Source organism: Moschus berezovskii, chromosome 3, assembly GCF_049115385.1.
Source record: "Moschus berezovskii isolate FMDL1 chromosome 3, NW_MosBer_1.0, whole genome shotgun sequence".
NCBI classification, from domain to species: Eukaryota; Metazoa; Chordata; class Mammalia; order Artiodactyla; family Moschidae; genus Moschus; species Moschus berezovskii.
The window spans coordinates 115,128,854-115,150,375 of NC_142462.1; the positions used below are offsets into that span (position 1 = coordinate 115,128,854).

The 21,522-nt window shown below is 42.5% G+C and overlaps 1 protein-coding gene across 1 annotated transcript in view; it reads left to right on the top strand.

The window, feature by feature from the left end:
• The window catches only part of MGAM (maltase-glucoamylase), a 102,740-nt gene continuing 81,218 nt past the window's right edge, over positions 1–21,522 (top strand). The window contains exons 1-3 of the mRNA XM_088834699.1: positions 1–255; positions 13,096–13,222; positions 15,446–15,564. Coding sequence (XP_088690825.1) covers positions 13,096–13,222; positions 15,446–15,564 — 246 coding nt within the window. The 5' untranslated portion in view covers positions 1–255. The remainder of the gene's footprint in view (positions 256–13,095; positions 13,223–15,445; positions 15,565–21,522) is intronic.

Here is a 21,522-nt window from a genome sequence, read left to right on the forward strand (position 1 = left end):
GGGTGTGCAGATTACTTTCACTCTAAGCAAATTCTTCATTGCCAAATAGCCTCTGATATGAAGAGCTTATTTTGGGAGCAAAAGAAGGATAACCAACTTGGTTGAAATAAAAAGAGGCATGCAGGAATACTGGAGTGGGTAGCCATTCCCTTCTGCAGGGGATCTTCCCAATCAAGGGATCAAACCCGTGTCTCCTGCATTGCACGTGTATTTTTTTTTTACCATCTGAGCCACCAGGGAAGCCCTAAAAAAGAGGTATGATTTATACAATTTTGTAGGCTATGGAGACTGTGAGAGATGCTTTGTGACATGAAGGTGTGGAAATGGCATGTGCTTGTGTAAGGGGGTGGGGGAGAGATGGGGGAAGAGGGAGTGTTAAGGAGGCACGGAGAACACAGTCATGGGCTCAACTGGTGTCTCTCCCTTAGCCTGTGGTTCAGTGTGGGAGGCACTTGTCTGTCGGTAGTCCATGGAGGGAAGAGACCACTTCCTCCAGCCCACACTAGTGAGGCTGTTTCTGGGGGTGGATGAACCGCAGGAAGAGTTGTTAACAGAATTTAAGCTAATGGTTCCACTTGCTGGGTTTTCTTTGACTTTAAGAAGACAGTGGGGGAGGGACTGGGGAAACTGCGACCCTGGATATCAGGTTACCTACTATCTCAGCTTAGACTCAAAGTAATATATGTCAAGCCTATTATTACCTCCAATTCACAGAGAGGACAATTGACCTTCAGAACATTGGAATGATTGCCCAAGGTCTGTGGCACATAGAAGAGAATCCAATATTCAAACCGTGGCTTGTTTGATTTCAAACCACGTGCTCTTTCTATGACACCTGCTGAAGACTTGACATGGAAACAGTGTCCAAGAGATGGTTTAACTTGATTTCGATGTTACATCTGTCTGTTTCAACTTAATTTTCTTATTTATGGATACTTTCAGGATCATCTAACCCACCCACAGTCCACTGCAGGTAAAACCCAGACAGATGAGTATCTTAGTTTTTATCAGGATTTTATTCTGAGAAGGGAGACTCCATTGTCATGTTCAATGCTTGAAGAATGGAAAACACACACTGGGTGGTCATCTGTCCCTTCTCTGCTCAGAGGTCAGTCCAGGCTCCTTGCTTGGGTCGGGCTTTGATGGAGACTCTGAGGGACCTCAACCAGCAGGGACGTGATGGGAGCCTAGCTGTTCTCTGAGCATTTTGGGATATGCTCACCTATAAAACAGAACACCAGTGGTGAATGTACTGTGACTTTAGCTGTTCAGAAATGGGGAACCAACAATGTTAAATTGAGCACTTAGAGAAAATTTCAGACCAAGTGGATTTTAAGCTTAGCTTTGCAAGAGGAGAGGGTTTTTCGCAGAAGACAGAGGACAAGAGGGTGTAGATCCAGCCCAGGAGGAGGGCTGCCCTCAGGCAATGATGTAGAAGCAGCCATGAGCCAAGTTTAATGGTGCCTAGTGAAAAAATACTGGATTAGTAGAGTGAAAATGACAAGGAGGGCCTTAAAGAGAGAAAGAAGAGTTTGAAATTCATCCTGAAGAATAGACCATGCCTATTTTGTTTAGACTATGAAGTTTGGAGAAGGTTGCATGGTCTTCTTGCTCAAGATCAACTGTGATCCACCAGCTCTTTGGTCTTCAGGGAATGCCCATGGAGGATATCACGGTAGAAGAGTTCCATACTTTTGGGCCACTCCAATGGACCTGCAGCTTACACAGGTCCCAGTGTTCCCTTGTTCTGTTTGGAGGTGTGGGAAGAAGCAATATTCTCAGTAAAGACTCACAGTGACAGATAATCCTGCACATTGAGAAATCCTAGGCTCAGAAATCTATTTCATGTTAATGACAGCCTGGGCAGTGTCTTGTCTGCGGTGGGTCCCTGTTGCTGGTGGGAGTCTTCTTGCTAACAGAATCTCCGTGATGCGGTGGCTCTAGTGTACTTTTACAATATTGTCCCTGACTTTCCCACAACTGTCTTCCCCTGTCTTTTTGCTAAAGTTTCTAAAGCAGATCTCATTCTTCTAACCTCTGTGCCTTGTTGATCTCTCCTTCCCTTCACACTCCCATCTCTCTTGGCCTTTGGTTTCTTTCCTGTCCCTCCCGGTTGGGGTTGTTCTTTTCCCAGTGGCATTTTTCAGTGCCCTCTTGTCTTTTGTAGCAGAGCCATTTAACTTCTTACCTGCTCCTGGCTGTGAGGGTATGGAGACGTCACTCACTTTCGTATTCCAGTGCAGGCTCGATGGGACTGCCCGTGTCTGCTGGTTTGACGTCCTGTTAGTCACACAACCTGTGGGCAGTTGCTCTTTTTGCCTCAGGTTTCTCCACTTGAAAACGGGGGTAAAAGGGGCTTCCCGGGTGGTTCAGTGGTTAAGACTTTGCACTTCCACTGCAGGGGGCGTGGGTTCGATTCCTGGTTGGGGAACTACGATCCCGTATACCGTGTGACTTGGCAAAAAAAAAAAAAGATAAAATAAAACTGGAGTGATAGCAGTCACTGCCTCACAGTGTAGTTGTGAGGAGAAATTGAAATCTCATCTGCAAATCATTTAATGTAGTGTATGGGTCATAATAAGTGTTCCAAAAATGTTGCTGTCATTGCTATTCTGATAGACCCTCAGTTATAACACACATATAATAACTATGGGTGATTGCAGCCATGAAATTAAAAGATGCTTGCTCCTTGGAAGGAAAGCTATGACAAACATAGACAGTGTATTAAAAAGCAGAGACATCACTTTGTGGACAAAGGTCCATGTAGTCAAACCATAATTTTTCCAGTAGTCATATACAGATGTGAGAGTTGGACCATAAAGAAGGCTGAGCACTGAAGAATTGATGCTTTTGAATTGAGGTGCTGGAGAAGACTCTGGAGAGTCCCTTAGACAGCAAAGAGATCAAACCAGTCAATCATAAAGGAAATCAACACTGAATATTCATTGGAAGGACTGACGCTGAAGCTGAAGCTCCAGTACTTCGGCCACCTGATGCCTAGAGCCAACTCATTGGAAAAGACCCTAATGCTGGGAAAGATGGAGGGTAGGAGAAGGGGGCAACAGAGTATGAGATGGTTGGATGGCATCACCAACTCAATGAATGTGAGTTTGCACAAACTGTGGGAGACAGTGAAGGACAGGGAAGCCTGGTGTGCTGTCGTCCATGGGGTCACATAGAGTTGGACACGACTTAGCAACTGAACAACAACTTCAATCAAAATCCTGATTTAGGAGAGAATGAGATGTTGGCCTATTTGAAGGCACATGCGGTTGGGAGTCCAGGGTCTGGGCTCTGGATACAGCTGTGATGGATGCATAATAATCATAATAATTGTACCTGACCTTGGTGTTTAAGGTGTAACACCAAGTCTTTTACTTGTGCTATAGGGTTTAATCTTTATAATTTGATTGGGTGTGGGTGCGTGCATGCTCAGTGTGTCTGACTCTTTGTGACCCCACGGACTGTAGACCACCAGACTCCTCTGTCCATGGAATTTTCCAGGCAAGAATGACCAGAGTGGATTGCCATTTCCTCCTCCAGGGGATCTTCTCCACCCCAGGGCTGAACCCTCATCTCTTATGTCTCCTGCACTGGCAGGCAGATTCTTTACCACTAGTGCCACTTTTATCTTCATTTAGGTTAAGGAAACTGAGATTTACTTGTCTATACTTCCCCAGCCAGTAAACAGACCTGGGCTTTGAATTCAGATCAGTCTCCTCACTTGTAAAGTGAGGGAGCTCTGTGTGATGATCTCCGACGTTCTTTAGGGTTAATACTAAACAGACCACGTGGGCTCTGATGCAGAATTGACAAACATCCATGTGGCAGTTCAGACCTCACTGCTGTTGGGCCCTTCTGAATACTGATGAGATAATGTCAACAAAAGACCACAGTACCCAGCAGGCCTCCATGCACCTGAGTTTTCCTTTCCTTCCTCTTCTAGTTCTGAATTCTTTAACTTTGTGGTTCCAAACAAACACAGTAGATGGGGGATTTCCAGTACCTGGTCTGCAGATTTTACTGGTTCCCATCATTTCCACTGGTTGATGAAATGAGAAAAATGACAAGAGAGTAAACTTTTCACAATGATAAATTCATTCCATTTTTGATAGTCTGTGTCCACAATGAAATAATGATAATAGATGTTGACTTTTGTCTAATTTTTCTAGGTGATACACAGTTTATAAATTTAGGTCCCTTAGTCTGAACTTTTCCTGAATTTTCCCTTATCCGGAAAAGCAAATGACTAGGCATTTATCATAGTTGAGCTGAGTTTTTAAAATGATCTGTCATTAAAAAAACAAAAAAAAGGTTAAAAAATTTTTCCATTAGGTCACAGGTTGAGACTTTTATAAATTTGAAATAAATGGCCAGGAGAATTAAAAACACAAGCTCCATTTTTTATTATTAGGTTTAGGAGACAGAAATTTCTCTGACAAGTGGTAATAAAAGTTTGTAAATACCTATCCTCAGTTTTAGTACTTATTTCCTTGGGACTGGCAATAACGGGTTCATGGATCGTTGGCATCACTGGGGCTTCCCTGGTGGCTCAGACAGTAAAGAATTCACCTGAAATACAGGAGATCCGAGTTTGATCCCTGGGTCAAGAAGATCCCCTTTGGCCACCCACTCCAGTATTCTTGCCTGGAAAATTATATGGACAAAGGAGCCTAGCAGGCTACAGTCCACGGGGTCGCAACGAGTTGCACACAACTGAGGGGCTGATACTTCACTTCACTTTATTGGAGTATAGTTGATTAACACTGTTGTGTTAGTGTCTGCTGTACAACAAAGCGAATCAGTTACACATATATCCACTCTTTTTTAGATTCTAGTCCCATATAAGTCATTATAAACTATTGAGTAGAGTTCCCTCTGCTGTACAGTAGGTCCTTATTAGTTACCAATTTCACATATGGTAGTGTGTATATGTCAACCCCAATCTCCCTATTTATGAGTCTGGTAACAGAGCAGTTCAGTTCAATCGCTCAGTCGTGTCCGACTCTCCGCGACCCCATGAATCACAGCACGCCAGGCCTCCCTGTCCCTCACCAACTCCCGGAGTACACTCAAACTCATGTCCACAGAGTCGGTGATGCCATCCAGCCATCTCATTCTCCGTCGTCTCCTTCTCCTCCCGCCCCCAACCTTTCCCAGCATCAGAGTCTTTTCCAGTGAGTCAACTCGTCGCGTGAGGTGGCCAAAGTATTGCAGCTTCAGCCTCAGCATCAGTCCCTCCAATGAACATCCAGGATTGATCTCCTTTAGAATGGACTGGTTGGATCTCCTTGCAGTATAAGGGACTCTCAAGAGTCTTCTCCAACACCACAGTTCAAAAGCATCGATTCTTCGGCGATCAGCCTTCTTCACAGTCCAACTCTCACATCCATACATGACCACGGGAAAAACCATTGCCTTGACTAGACGGACCTTGGTTGGCAAAGTAATGTCTCTGCTTTTTAATAAACTATCAAGGTTGGTCATAACTTTCCTTCCAAGGAGCAAGCGTCTTTTAATTTCATGGCTGCAATCAGCATCTGCAGTGATTTTGGAGCCCAAAAAAATAAAGTCTGACACTGTTTCCACTGTTTCCCCATCTATTTCCCATGAAGTGATGGGACCAGATGCCATGATCTTTGTTTTCTGAATGTTGAGCTTCAAGCCAACTTTTTCACTCTCCTCTTTCACTTTCATCAAGAGGCTTTTGAGTTCCTCTTCACTTTCTGCCATAAGGGTGGTGTCATCTGCATATCTGAGGTTATTGATATTTCTCCCAGCAATCTTGATTCCAGCTGGTGCTTCTTCCAGCCCAGCGTTCCTCATGATGTACTCTGCATAGAAGTTAAATAAGCAGGGTGACAATATACAATCTTGACGTACACCTTTTCCTATTTGGAACCAGTCTGTTGTTCCATGTCCAGTTCTAACTGTTGCTTCCTGACCTGCATACAGGTTTCTCAAGAGGCAGGTCAGGTGGTCTGGGATTCCCATCTCTTTCAGAATGTTCCACAGTTTATTGTGATCGACACAGTCAAAGGCTTTGGCATAGTCAATGAAGCAGAAAGACTGACTCAAAATGTAGATGACAAAATAATGTATCTTATCTGTCCTACTTTGAGGGAGGATCTGACTAGCAATAGAGTTCTTAACCTGGGGTTCATGCATTTAGTTCAGAAAGTAGGTGAATTGGAAGGGGAAAATATTTATGCTTTTTTCTTTGCTGAAATACTGACATTTAATCTGTCAAAGTATAAAGCAGGGCCACAAATCACTGTTGTGTGAGCAGTATCCAAGACTGGTTCCAAGAGAGATCACAGTTACTCTTATATCATATATCGAAGATAATCTCAAAATACTGTCCACACTGTTTTGAAACTGCAGTAACTGCTAGGTTTGTTAGTTAATATATCCTTAAAGAAGCACTTTGACTGTGTGGATCACAACAAACTGTGGAAAATTCTTAAAGAGATGGGAATACCAGACCACCCAACCTGCCTCCTGAGAAATCTGTATGCAGGTCAGGAAGCAACAGTTAGAACTGGACATGAAACAACAGACTGGTTTCAAATGGGGAAGGAGTATGTCAAGGCTGTATATTGTCACTCTGCTTATTTAACTTATATGCAGATTGCATTATGTGAAATGCTGGGCTGGATGAAGCACGAGCTAAAATCAAGATTGCTGGGAGAAATATCAATAACCTCAGATATGCAGATGACAGTACCCTTATGGCAGAAAGCAAAGAAGAACTAAAGCGCCTCTTGATGAAAGTGAAAGAGGAGAGTGAAAAAGTTGGCTTAAAGCTCAACATTCAGGAAACTAAGATCATGGCCTCTGGTTCCATCACTTCATGGCAAATAGATGGGGAAACAGTGGAAACAGTGTCAGACTTTATTTTGGGGGGCTCCAAAATCACTGCAGATGGTGATTGCAGCCATGAAATTAAAGGACGCTTGCTCCTTGGAAGAAAGTTATGACTAACCTAGACAGCATATTACAAAGCAGAGACATTACTTTGCCAACAAAGGTCCGTCTAGTCAAGGCTATGGTTTTTCCAGTAGTCATGTATGGATGTGAGAGTTGGACTGCGAAGAAAGCTGAGCGCTGAAGAATTGATGCTTTTGAACTGTGGTGCTGGAGAAGACTCTTGAGAGTCCCTTGGACTGCAAGGAGATCCAACCAGTCCATCCTAAAGGAGATCAGTCCTGACTATTCATTGGAAGGACTGATGCTGAAGCTGAAACTCCAATACTTTGGCCACCTGATGCGAAGAACCAACTCATTGGAAAAAACCCTGAACCTGGAAAGATTGAAGACAGGAGGAGAAGGGGATGACAGAGGAGAGATGGTCGGATGGCATCACCGAGTCGATGGACATGAATTTGAGTAGGCTCCAGGAGTTGGTGATGGACAGGGAAGCCTGGCATGCTGCAGTCCATGGGGTCGCAAAGAGTCGGACATGACTGAGTGACTGAACTAAGAAAGAACATACATTATTATACTGCAATTTAAGAAGTATTTTATTAACTGTAACTCAATGAAATTGGTTTCTTTTGTATCATTTTTTTGTACTTTTCTATTTTGTCTCATGCATTAAAAAATGTCATTGTCAGAGAAGTCCAGAGGAAGCATAAGACGGCCAAAGGGTCTCTTTAGCCCACACACACACGTGCACGCACACACACATACAGCTTTAAAAAGAGGCAGGAAAAGAAGAGAACTATTTTGTAAACATTTTCAGAACCATTTCCTTCAAACACTGATCAGCGAATGAGATTGGGGTCTCTGGGAGAGAGGGAGCTCTTCTGGGCAACCCGGGTCATTTCGTTGTTGTTCTTTGTCATCTACGCTATGAGTCGGTCTTGCTCTGCTACCAGGCTCGTGGAGCGTCACTGCTGCAGAGACATTCTGTGTTCCCTGTTCAGGGTGGTCGCTTCTTGCCCCAAGGTCTCAAAGGATGTTCGCTCAGGGGAAGCCCTTGATTACTAATTAACCAGCAAATCTGAGCCTGAGAAATAGCTGGGCGGTGATTTGCATTTGAACTCCATTAACATCAGCACAGTACCCGGTTACCAGGGCTGTGGCTGCTTTCTCTGGACTGTGCTCTGCACGGATTACCAGCCCATCCTTCAGAGAGAGGACGCAGCCTCGGGGTGATGAGGTACGTTCCTAAACCGTGTGCTCACTGATGGCTACAGATGCGCGTGTACAAGTGTGTGTGGACTTGTGCTCATCTCCTTCAATCAGATGCCCTTGTTAACTGGTTAAACACAAAGATGAGCATCAATAACAAAGCACAAAATTATACAAACACATATTAAACAAAATTCAACTCTTTTTTCCTTGAGACATGTGTGTGTGTGTAGTGATGCTTGATTTAATATTCAAGGTGAATTCTGATTCTTGAGACGAGGTGGGGGAAGTGAGGGGAAGGAGTTAGAATTTGGGAGTTAGATGAGGGCAATTTGGGGGTGTTCCTTCTAAAAGGACATGGAGCTGTGATTGAGAAGTGGTGTTTCGAGAATCCATCACAGTCAGCAACTTGAGAAATCTGTTTCTATCCCTGTGAGTTTGGTGCCTTTGCTGATCAAATGAAGAATTGTTATGGGAAAGAGTCTAAAGGTGTGTGTGTGTGTGTGAAGTATTGGGGTGTGTACCTGCTTTGGTATATCATGGGGAGTGTGAGAGATTTCCCGTGGGGTCTGGAAGAAGGAAATGAAGGGAAAGACTCGACATCTGGACTGACCGTCGCATGTCAAAATGAAACGCTTGCCTAGGGGAGTGGAAAGGTGATGGATCGTTGCTGGCCCCTCTCTGACAAAACGAAGTGAGAGAGAGTCCTGTCTTCACTGGTTGTTGAGAGTCTAGCTGAACACAGTGGGCATTCCTTTTCTGATGAGCCACGGAGGCGAGAAGGAAGATTTGCAATTGGGGAAACAGAAGGGAGACCACAATCAATCCCGTGGGTCTCACTAGAAATGGCTTCCAGGGGTTTCCAATAGAGGGTCTGAATGGTGGCTTTCCTGTGCGGAAGGGGTATTCCGAACCTCTAAACTGCCTCCTGCTCTTCGTCACGGTGTGGAGCAGCGTGTGTGCATGGTAGGCAGGCAGGAGGAAGAGAGAGGGGTCTTTGTTTTGCTGTGCTGGGAAGGAGCAAATGATGGGGGGCCTTCTGCTCTGTACCCCCAACTGAGCATAGCACGTCACTGTTTCACTCACACTTCCACAGGTGCCAATGATTTTTAGCATCAGACAACCCTTACAAATGAATTTTGATGGGCTAATACCATTACTTTATATGTAAACTGCTCCTTGAGCATGAAATACTAAGGGCTGGCCCTAGAAAAAGAGATTTTCCATCTGAAAATTTCCAAAACTGCCAAATGTGATGGAGAAAATAGGCCTTTGCACACCCTGCTGCTGGGGTGACAATAGGGTCATAGCTGTCTTCTAGAGATGATCCATTTGGGGTTCGGATGAGGAAAATGAGGCCCAGAGAGGTTCAGCAGTTTCCCAAAGGTCACTCAGCTAAGTTAGGTCAAGCTTTTAGATCTTTGCACTTTGGATGTGACAAGACTTGGGAGAAAAAGACCGTTAGCTCCCTTTCTCCTTCCCATTCTCTAAATATCCAGATGACAATGTATCAAGCCAATGAATTTTAGCCAGGAGTTTTGAGGAATAGCCATGACTCACTGGGGTCCTCTTTGCAAGTTATTCTCAGGCTCTGTAAAACAAACCCTCTCTTTTCCACAAGAACTCTTGCCTTGTGTTATCAAAGAATTTTTAAAAGACTTAAATTGCCATATGCCAATCAGCTACTGGCAATACATAAAAAAATGAAAATTGATTATCTAGTGTTTTGAGTGAATTCAGATAGCCATCTCCAGTTTGGGCCCCACCTGACTTATCTATCTACTTTGCCTAAATGATTAGAGCAGTACCAGGAGAATGAGCTTTGGCAATTATTCATATAACCGTTTTGATTCAAGAGGGTTAAAAAATGACCACGAAGCCCACATGATTTATGTACAGTAATAACTTTCAGCTTTTCCACGAGACTTTCCCTAATTAAAATTCCAGCCGTCACCCCCATTCTCCCCCATTCCTCATCCTCCCCCCACCCAACCTTTATTTTTCTCCAGGGCATTTATCAAAGTCTAACCTATCGTGCATCTCAGCTTAGAGGATAGTTGCGAGGACAAAATGAAATAATGCGTGTTATGCGCTTCTCCCCATGCCACACACATTCTAAGCACTTAGTTAATGACCCGGATACTACCTGATAAAAGCACAATCTCACCAAAAGCTTTCTCTGAAGTGCACCGTGGGCTTTATGGCATGGAATAACAGAGTAGTGGTTACAAGTTCTGGCTGTGAGGTCCAAAGGGCTGGTACTCAAACTGTGACTTTGCCCCTTATCATCTGTGTGAAATCAGGCAGGTTATATGATTTTCCTGAAGCTCAATTTCCTCATCTGAAAGTGAAGATACTAGCAATAACTTACTGAGGGTTGCTAGGAAGATTGCGTGCAACAAATTATGTAATTTTCTTAGCACATTACTCAATTGTTGGTAGTGATTTTTATCATTGTCATTGCACAGTTTATGCTTGTCACATGAAATAGAATATCCAAAGATTGGCGACAGTCTGCTAAGTAGGTTTTTTTTTAAACAATTTTTCTCTTAAAAGCAGTTAAATCTATTTAAATTGCTTCCTTATTCTATTTGCCTCCTGTTATTTTTCTTTTCTTTCTTTTATTTTTTTAAAAATTTATTTTTAGTTGGAGGATAATTGCTTTACAATAGAGTTGGTTTCTGCTGAACAGCAACGTGGATCAGCCATAAGTATACATGTTTATCATTTTTCTTAATCTTAATTTTTTTCCAATTTTTCGTATTTCCAATTTAGGACATGGTAAGTTTTCACCACTGAGATCCTTATAATTTGGGAAGTAAGGTCAACCAGATGATGCTGATGAGGGATTTTTTTTTTCCTTTAAGGCTTAAGGAAATATGTCTTTCCTATAGCTAGAAACTTATCTTTGTTCCATAGAGCAGGTAACCATATTTAAATATATAATGCAAAAGGACATTTTGATGAGAGGCAAACAGAGTTTTTAAAAATGTATTTAAAATGATATTTTTTCAAAAGTCATATTTACTCATGTATATTAATTATCTATTGTTGCATAACAAATTGCCCCAAATTTAACAGCTTGAAGCAATAAACATTTATTATCTCACAATTCCTGTGGATTTGGAATACTTAACTTTGTTGATTGCTTCTCCATGCAGCCCAATGTGTCTCTCCATCCTGGTATTTCCTGTAAACTATTAGACCTGGAGTTTGGACAGATCCAGATTTGTTGTCTGTAGCATGAATGGGGCATAGATGGGAACAGCATCTTCCAGCAGGACACGCGTAAAATCTAGCAGATTTTTTTTGCTTTAACTGTTCACAGCCATCGGGGAGCATTTCTTCACTCCGCCATTTCATTAGGAGTTGTGATGCAGTGACACTGTAATTTTATCATTCTCTGTTTACTTATTAAATGAAATATTCCTATAGAAAGAAATTTCCCCGCGTCCATCATTTGGTTTATAAAGGAACAGCTGTAGAGGAAAAGTGAGATAAACATTTGACTTTTTATTTACTGGTTTCCAAACTAAGGAGTTTTTCTCCTAGAATCCTCCAAAGGGGATCAATGAGATTTTTTAGTCCAAAATCTTTATCAACTCATAGATTTAAATACATTTCATCCATATTAGTCCATTGATGGCATTATTATTATTAATGCTCATATTGTCCCACTTTACCCAGTGAGAGTCTCTTCAAGTTGGTTCCTGGTACTCTTTGGTCGCTCCCTGCTTGCTAGTTTAACATGATAATCTAAGCTCCTTTTGTACACTTCCTGCCCCAGGCTCAAATTAAACATCTCTAAGGAGTCGGTGGAAACAGTGTCAGACTTTATTTTTCTGGGCTTCAAAATCACTGCAGATGCTGACTGCAGCCAGGAAATTAAAAGACGCTTACTCCTTGGAAGGAAAGTTATGACCAACCTAGATAGCATATTAAAAAGCAGAGACATTACTTTGCCAACCAAGGTCCGTCTAGTCAAGGCTATGGTTTTTCCTGTGGTCATGTATGGATGTGAGAGTTGGACTGTGAAGAAAGCTGATCGCCGAAGAATTGATGCTTTTGAACTGTGGTGCTGGAGAAGACTCTTGAGAGTCCCTTGGACTGCAAGGAGATCCAACCAGTCCATTCTAGAGGAGATCAATCCTGGGTGTTCATTGGAAGGACTGATGCTAAAGCTGAAACTCCAATACTTTGGCCACCTCATGCAAAGAGTTGACTCACTGGAAAAGAGTCTGATGCTGGGAGGGATTGGGGGTAGGAGGAGATGGGGATGACAGAGAATGAGATGGCTGGATGGCATCACTGACTTGATGGACATGAGTTTGAGTGAACTCCGGGAGTTGGTGATGGACAGGGAGGCCTGGCATGCTGTGATTCATGGGGTCGCAAAGAGTCGGACACGACTGAGGGACTGAACTGAACTGAAGGAGTCAGAGATGGACAGGGAGGCCTGGCGTGCTGTGATTAATGGGGTCGCAAAGAGTTGGACACGATTGAGCGACTGAAATGAAATGAATGATCGAGTCCTTAGAGATTTTTCCTTTACGTGGGAAATAGTAATTAGAATAGTATTGGACTTCCCTGGTGGCTCAGCAGTAAAGAATCTGCCTGCCAATGCAAGAGACTCGGGTTTGATCCCTGGTCAGGAAGGTTTCCATGAAGAATGAAATGGCAGCCCACTCCAGTATTCTTGCCTGAAGAGTCCCATGGACAGAGGAGCCTGGTGGATTACAGTCCATGGGGTCTCAGAGTCAGACATAACTGAGTGACTAACACTTACTTTAGAGTGAGATTAGCCAATTGATAATATTTTAATCTATTAATATGGTACCTGGGCCTTTGTTATTTTACTCATTCCTCTTGTATATACATTTAAGCTTTTCCATTAAAAAACTTTGCTGACTACATGTGAAAGAAAACTCAAATCTAAAATTGTTTTCTCTTTCTTTGTAGATGGCAAGAAAGAAGCTGAAAAAGTTCACTACTTTGGAGCTTATGCTCAGTATTCTTCTGCTTGTGGTGTTTATCATCACTATTCCTATCTTCGTGCTTTCAGCCAGAGATTCTCTGGAATCACAAGGTAACAAGGAAGTCTGGAGTTATCCCTCCATATGTTGCTTTTTTCAAAGCAGAAACCTCATAAATGGCAGGGAAGTAATGCTTTCATGTTCACTGGTGTGAGCCTGTATGTGTGTGTTAGGGACCACCTGACTCAAACTGTGACAGTGCAGTTCAGTTCAGTTTAGTTGCTCAGTCATGTCCGACTCTTTGTGACCCCACGGACTGCAGCACGCCAGGCCTCCCTGTCCATCACCAACTCCCAGAACTTGCTCAAACTCATGTCCATCGAGTTGGTGATACCATCCAACCATCTCATCCTCTGTCATCCCCTTCTCCTCCTGCCTTCAATCTTTCCCAGCATCAGTGTCTTTTCAAATGAGTCAGTTCTTCGCATCAGGTGGCCAAAGTATTGGAGCTTCAGCTTCAGCATCAGTCCGTCCAATGAATATTCAGGACTGATTTTCTATAGGATGGACTGGTTGGATCTCCTTGCAGTCCAAGGGATTCTCAAGAGTCTTCTCCAACACCACAATTCAAAAGCATCAATTCTTCGGCTCTCAGCTTTCTTTATGGTCCAGCTCTCACATCCATACATGACCACTGGAAAAACCATAGCTTTGACTAGATGAACCATTATTGTCAGCAAAATAATGTGACAGCACAACAGGTATACATTGTAGGCCTAACTCTGACACTTTTATTCCCCAATTTAGCATAGTACAGGATTCCACAACTGGCACTTGAAATATATTGGCCAAATTTCATTGAATAATTGTATTTTTTCCCAATAATAATAATACCCTTATATGAGACTCTAATACTTTGGCCACCTGACGCAAAGAGCTGACTCATTGGAAAAGACCCTGAAGCTGGGAAAGATTGAAGGTAGGAGTAGAAGGGGACAACAGAGGATAAGATGGTGGGATGGCATCACCGACTCAATGGAGTTTGAGCAAGCTCCAGGAGCTGGTGATGGACAGGGAAGCCTGGTGTGCTGCAGTCCATGGGATCGCAAAGAGTCGGGCACGACTGAGCAACTGAACTCATATGAAACATAGTCAAATAAGTATATAATCAAGTAAAGTATATTAGGCCCACGTTTGTTCTTTAAGAAAATAACAACTAATAGAGTTGTTTATTAAAAGTTTTTTTTTTGTTTATTAAAAGTTTATTGAGCTGTATTATTTTCAAAGCGGGGCTAGATTGTGCTGAGTTATCCATGATTTTGTATCTGGGCTTCATCTAAGAGCAGCTTCCTAGTTGGGGCAGGCAACGAAGTCCAGTTTGTAGCTAGAGGAAAATCTATTCCCTCCTTCTCTTATTCTCAGCCATGCCGTTTCTACTTTTGTGGGAAGCTAGATTAAATAATCCCAAAGGTTTTAAAATTCTCTGATCCTGAAGATGAAACTAAAACCTGCATGCAGAAACTGGCACAAATAAGAAGTTCTTTTAATCCTCCACTTTTGGGGTATTTTGTTTGCTTTTTTTTGAAAGTTTTTTGTTTGTTTGTTTGCCTTTGATGTGGGCCATGTTTAGTCTTTATTGAATTTGTTACAATATTGCTTCTATTTTATATTTGGTTTTTGACCTTGAGGCATGTAGGTGGGATCTTATCTTAGCTCCTCAATTAGGGATCAAAGCTGTACTCCCTGCATTGGAAAATGAAGTCTTTAAACCACTGGACCACCAGGGGAATCCCAATCCACCATTTTGAATTGGAAACCCTAGTGAAAAGAAAGCTTATTAAAAGCCTCATTGTTTTGTCCTAATATTGTTATGAGCTTATTGTAGAGAACCCTAAAGAAATCTTTGATGAGCTTCCAATCTAACGGTGGAATCCAACTCCTTGCTCTTGCATGCACTCAGGAAAGGCCTTGCTGGTAGAAGGAGATGGTGCAGGTCTGCATACATGCTAAGTTGCTTCAGTTGTGTCCGACTCTCTGCAGTCCTGTGGACTGTAGTCCGCCAGTCTTCTCTGTTCATATGATTTCCCAGGCAAGAATACTGGAGTGGGTTGTCATGCTCTTCTCTAGGTACAGGTATATATAGGGTTACATGCAGTCAGCAGGAACAAAATGAAGCTTTCTAAAGTGAATATGTACACTGCAAAGCCACAGAGTGAAGCCAGTCAGTAGTGATGTCCATATAACTGGAGGTGTTAGAGCGGTGGGGGTGTCAAATGCCTGTGGTGCTAATTCTGTCTGATGGGCTCCTCTTACGTTTGTTTTTGGGATAATCCTAGATCCTGGGACGACAGCTAGCCCAGATCCTGGGACAAGTACCGCTCCTGGTTCTGCCGAGTGCCCAGTGGTCAATGACTCGGAACGGATAAACTGCATCCCTGACCAATCACCAACAAAGGTTTGAGTTATGGATCTGGTTTTCATTTAAGAGTTTATGCTATTGGATAAAGTGTTTTTTGCTTGTAGCCCCTAGAATTGTTGTTTGCATTGCAATTATTGCTGATTCAGAAAAAGTAATCCTGTGTTCATGCTTAAATGACAGTGCAGCTTTAGGAAAAGAACTAGAAAATTCCCTTGGGTTGCTGGATTCAGCACATAACAGTATAGGCTGCCCAGTTAAATTTAATTTCAGATAAACAATGAAGTTTGTTTTAGTTCCAAGTAAGACTTGGGATTTACTCATGCTATAAATATATTTGCCTTTTATCTGGTAACACTGCTTGGTTACTAGTTCTCTCTGACTCTTTCTTCTCTCCTCTGTCTCTCTTTTTTCCTTACACATTTCCAATAAGTTATCTAGGTTACCACAAAAAGTCAACCACAGGCACAAAACAGTATTTCAAATAAGGACAAAGTTTCCAGAGCCTTCCTTTGTGGCTCAGCTGGTAAAGAATCCACCTGCAATGTGGAACACCTGGGTTCCATCCCTGGGTTGGGCAGATCCCTGGAGAAGGGAAAGGCTACCCACTCCAGTACTGGCCTGGAGAATTCCACGGTCTGTATAGTCCACGGGGTTGCAAAGAGTTGGACATGACTGAGTGACTTTCACTTTCCAGAGCCAAGTTTTGAAGGAAGAGGTAATAAATACCAGATTAAAGATAGTACAGACATCTGGGTATTTACTGTAGGTCAATGTTTCTTGATCATCAGCTGAAATCCAGCAGGATATTAGGATTATAAAGTGCATTGCACACACCTTATCAGTCACATTTCATGTTGGAAGTGAATAAACACAAAATGCAGGCTTCTGAGTGAAGTCCACTGACATGTAATGGCAGGTTTGTATCAGGCACGGAGAGGATGCTTGCTGCCTATGAGTCTTGGGCGTGTGGCACCCTCACATTTACCTCTGTGCTGTCCTATTGTTTGTGGGCTGGAAAAATCTGTGATGTTCTTGAGAGATATGATTTTAGTTTGTCTAAAGGTCCTAATACCAAAAGAAGTTGTATTTCTGTTTTTTTTTTTCTCATACAACTGGAGGCTAGAAGTCCAAAATCAAGATATTGTTAGTGTTGGTTCCTTTTTTTTTAAAAAAAATAATTTTATTTATTTATTTTTGGCTGTTCTGGGTCTTTGTTGCTATGCTCGGGCTTTCTCTAGTTGTGGCGGAGGGTGGGGCTCCTCTCTAGTTGCAGTGTGTGGGCTTCTCATTGTGTGGCTTCTCTTGTTGCCGAGCATGAGCTCTAGGGTGTGGGCTTCACTCGTTGTGGCACACAGGCTTAGTTGCCCTGTGGCATATGGGATCCTCCTGGGCCGGGATTGAACCTGTGTCCCCTGCATTGGCAGGCAGAGTCTCAACTACTGGACTACCAGGGAAGTCTAGGGTTGGTTCCTTTTGAGAGCTCTGAGGAAGAATCTGTTCCATGCACTTGTCCTAGCTTCTGGTGATGCATCAATGCTTGGTGTTCCTTGGCCTGAAGCTACATCACTCCATTCTCTGCCTCTGTCTTCACATGGGCATTCTCCATGTATATACGTGTGTCTCTGTTCAAATTACTGTAGTTAGGAGAAGCTCAGAGGCCATGTTGAAGGCAAGAGAGAGCTCCAATATGGTTGTTTTTGTTGTTGAGTTGCTAAGTCATGTCCAACTCTTTGGGATCCCATGGAGTGCAGCACACCAGGCTGCCCTGTCCTTTCCTTCACCATCTCCTGGAGTCTGCTCAAACTTACGTCTGTTGAGTCAGTAATACCATCCAGCCATCTGGTCCTCTGTTGCCCCCTTCTCCTGCCTGCAAAATCAGAAAGGAATCCCAATTAGACTGACTCATCTCCCCAGGACTCTTGCACCCTTCATCTAGCGTCTTATCCTGAGCCAAATGAATGTAACTCACTCTTGGATTGGTGAAGAGACATGCCTGCTTGGAGTAGGAAGAAATGAATCTGAGCAGAAACAGGTGGATTCAGATTTTGGAAGATCTTGGATTTGGGGTAGAGGAGTTTGTTTTCTTATGTGACATATAGCAACTAGGAGAAGCCACTGAGGGCGGAACGAAATCATATAATTGGAAACTAACAAAAGAGAGAATAAAAGATGTAGAAATAAAGGAAAAAGAAGATAAAAGAGAGAAAGAAAAAAAAAAGGCACTTCAGTCTGGGGCCAAATGTCAAAAAGTTAAATGTTTTAGATGATAGATTCAATAGGTAGAGGAGATAACTGAAGTAAATAAATAACTAGACTATAAAACAAAAATTTATAAGTTGTAAATAAAATACTGTGTGGACCACAAAACAGAAGAGATTATTACCAAGGAGAAGGTGGCAGTCTGGAATTAGCAATAAGTAGGAGTTTTAACAGAGATGAGAGAAATGGAAAGTGAATTCAGGAAAGAGGAGACAGTTCACAAAGTGACGGAAGAGGCCGTGTGGGGCACAAAGGGACATATCGAGTGGTCCTACATGGCCACGTTACAGGACGGGTGCCAGAGCGGGCAGTGTTCGTGACTGTGAGGCCGATTGGCACTTGCTGTAGAGGACCCTCGCTCTGCTGCTCTGTCAAAAGAAATGGGAAGCTGTGGTCTAGGCAGGTTGTACCCAAGCAGGATGCTTCCAGAAAGCTGATCCACACCCCTTCACCTGCCCCTGTGATAGCGTGCTAGGAAGCTACTTGCTCAGAAGCCCGCCTGGAAGACTAATGCGTCTTCGGTCTGTTCACCCTCCTGCAACACCCCATCTTGTTGCTGGCCACGTGAACGTCACATGTCACTGCTGCCTCAGGAATCGGTCTTTCGTTTTATTATAAGGCCTTTTAATAAATGCTGTGGTATCAAGATCGTAGTTCAATAAGCAACCTTTGCCTTTCTTCTACGTGTTATACCCGAGGGAATTAATCTATGACTTTGGCATTCAGTCACTAGCCTGCTCCTCTTCAGCTCAGCCAGAGGGAAAGACTCTAGAAAGCACTTTCAGGGACTGGGTTTTTCATAGAAGGTGTTTCTTGGTATTTTGTTGTGTGTTTTAAGTCTCCTGGGTGCTATATGCTGATCCAGGCTGTTGTTGAGAGGCTCTGATTCTGTGGGTAATGATGTGTATGTGTGTATAGATATAGATAAATATCTATACAGATACTTAACATTAAAGTATCTGTATACACATAGATAAGTGTATTTGTTGAAGGAAAGTATTATGGCTATATGGAGGAGGGAAATGGGAAGAAATTATGAGCAACATGCCAAGCTGGGCACAATGTCTTACTGCTGAGGCCATTGCTGTAATGTTTTCTTATTCCCCTAACCTTCTCTCCTCTGGGGTTGAAGAATTAACAGTATAAATCTCCCTTCAGAGGATTCTTTGTTGTAAATGCCATTGTTTCTTATCCCAGTAAAGGGATGGAATCCTGTGTCCAGGACAGAATAAAGTCATCTGTCAACCACCCCCAGTGCTCTTGGGAGCCTTTTTAGAGAGAACGGGCTCAAAGAGCCCCTTTCATGGGTCTCAGAAGGAAAGATGGCTCAGTTGTTAGTAGCTGAACCTCTAGTCCTGATCTCTAGTTCGGGACTAGCAGCTGGTTACAGGGCGTCTTCACCTGGATTTCTCACAATCACGGCACTGGAACTCACCACCTTCTCACCAAATCTGCTTTCCTGTCTCAACTGCAGATGTATCCGGGAAGTTCTGTTATGCTTCTAGTCTCTGAGGCTGGAACAGCATCACTTTTGCTTGACTCTCCTCCTCAGTGCTTTTGGTCAGTATTTCATGTATTTTAAAACATTTTTCTTAGCAATATTTTCTAGAAAAACACATCATTTCCATTCTCACTGCTGTCGTACTCAAGTACTGAGTAAGACTGAGTAATCCAGGCACGAAGGAAATGTTGCTTCGTGCGTGGATCACTCAGTAGCGTGCGAGCGTCTCTTCTGAGCTCCATTTCTGCCCTCCTGCCTGTTTCATCACAGGCATGGTTGAAGTGCTCTCCTGAACGCCTTCCTTTCATTCCATTTCTGCCTAACTAGAGTGCCGACAGCACACATTACGATGCATTGGGTAAGATTCAAACACTTCCTTCTGTCGTCTAAGACCCTAATTACCCTTTTCTGGGCCTCTGTAGTGTCACTTAGACCATCCCACCCATGCAGATTTTACGGACAGCTGGAGGGCACGGCAACCCCCTAGGAGCCAGGCAGGCTACAGTCCTTAGGGTAGCAGAGTCGGACATGACTGAAGCGGTTTAGCTCGCAACCTATACTTGCTGAACCTCTCCATTCTGAAAGAGCGTATCACTTTTTACTTCCCTGATGAAGCCTTTCTTCCACCATTCCAGAATTTAGTTGAACAATCCCACTGATGGCAGGGAGCAGAAATATTTAGCATAAATTCCAGATATCCAGCTCGGGAGAGAGATGGTAGGTAATAATTTTCAACTCTTTGGTTTTCAGGATTGGAATGTATTGTATAGCAAGAGATTTACATGGTTAAACTAAACCTGCAGTCCCTGAATAACCATTTAGTTAAGCTAAGAACAATTTACAATTATGTGTTTCCTGTGCATAAGATTAATAATAATACTAATGGTAATCTTTTTGATGATATTTGAGTGGTCACCCTATTTCTTATTCAGAAACTTTGTCATATTTGATAATAAACACACTTGGTAATTATCTACTTATTACTTACTTCTTTTTCCAGATTCTAGTTTCTTATCAATAAGTGTTTAATGGAGCAAGTTTTACAGTATATTAGCAAGTATATGTCAGATTATTATTAGTCTCCACCTCAGAATTACTCTGTGTCCACACAACATTAGTTAAGAGCCATTGTATTGTACTGGGAAGGGCAGTGAGCTGCAAAGGCCTGAATATGGACTTAAGTTGTCTTGAACCAACAGTGTAGCCATTGGGCAGCAGCCTATTAGGGGAGCCAGGGTATTAACTTCTGGTCTTGGCTGTACTTGTGAAAAACTCTGCCACTTGGTCACTAAGTCACATTTCCCTTGTAGACTGTCAAGACCTTATCAGTGACATGAGACAATGTGGACACTGAAATTTATTCATTAACAAATGACTACTGAACAAGTGCCAGGAATGCTACTAAACGCTGTAGTTAATAAGATTTTAAAATAGTGCCTCTGAGGCCCTGACAGATGTTCTGTGAACTTCACTGTAGTATAACTTAGGGGACTCGAGATTCTAGATCATAAGAACTGCAGACATGGCATGTTCTTTGCTATGGGATAGAAAGAAGTGGTCAGGTTAACTTTCTAAACCAAACTTAAAGTGCATATTATGAAATTATCTAATAGTAAGACACTTTAATGAACTGAGATTAATTTCACTCACTTGTTAAATTTGCTGAACATAAAAGTGTCGAGGTAATGTCTAACTATGTAGAAGGTGATTTGGAAGTGTTTTGTTAAGTATTTTTCAACTTCTAAAATTGCTGCCAGTAGTTGAAAATGGGATACCTTTCCTCACTCTTCTTATTGCCTTCGTGTAAAAACTTTCTGGTTCTACATTTATCCACAACATCAAGTTTTCCTGGCATTTTAGAAAAGTCTTTATTATGCATAACAACAGAGGGCAGAAGAGATACAGAAACTGGATAGTTAAAAATGTATTTATATTTGGATTTGGAATCTAGTTCATTTGAATGAATGCATCCAAATTTCATACATGAATGAAAAATCCATGTATTTTTGGATTCCCTGTAGGTCAGTGATAAAACTGTTCTGAGAAGAGCTAGGCAGCTGTGAGCCCTGCTGCTTCTTACCTGCTCCACATTCCCTCCATGTGGGACCAAAAAAACCAGATTTAAATTGCTTAGGTACCCTGTTTTCTTACAGCATGGTCTCTGTATTTATTCACTCCTGCCAAATGAACTACTCCAAACGTATAACAGCAATCGTTTTGTAACATCTCCCAAT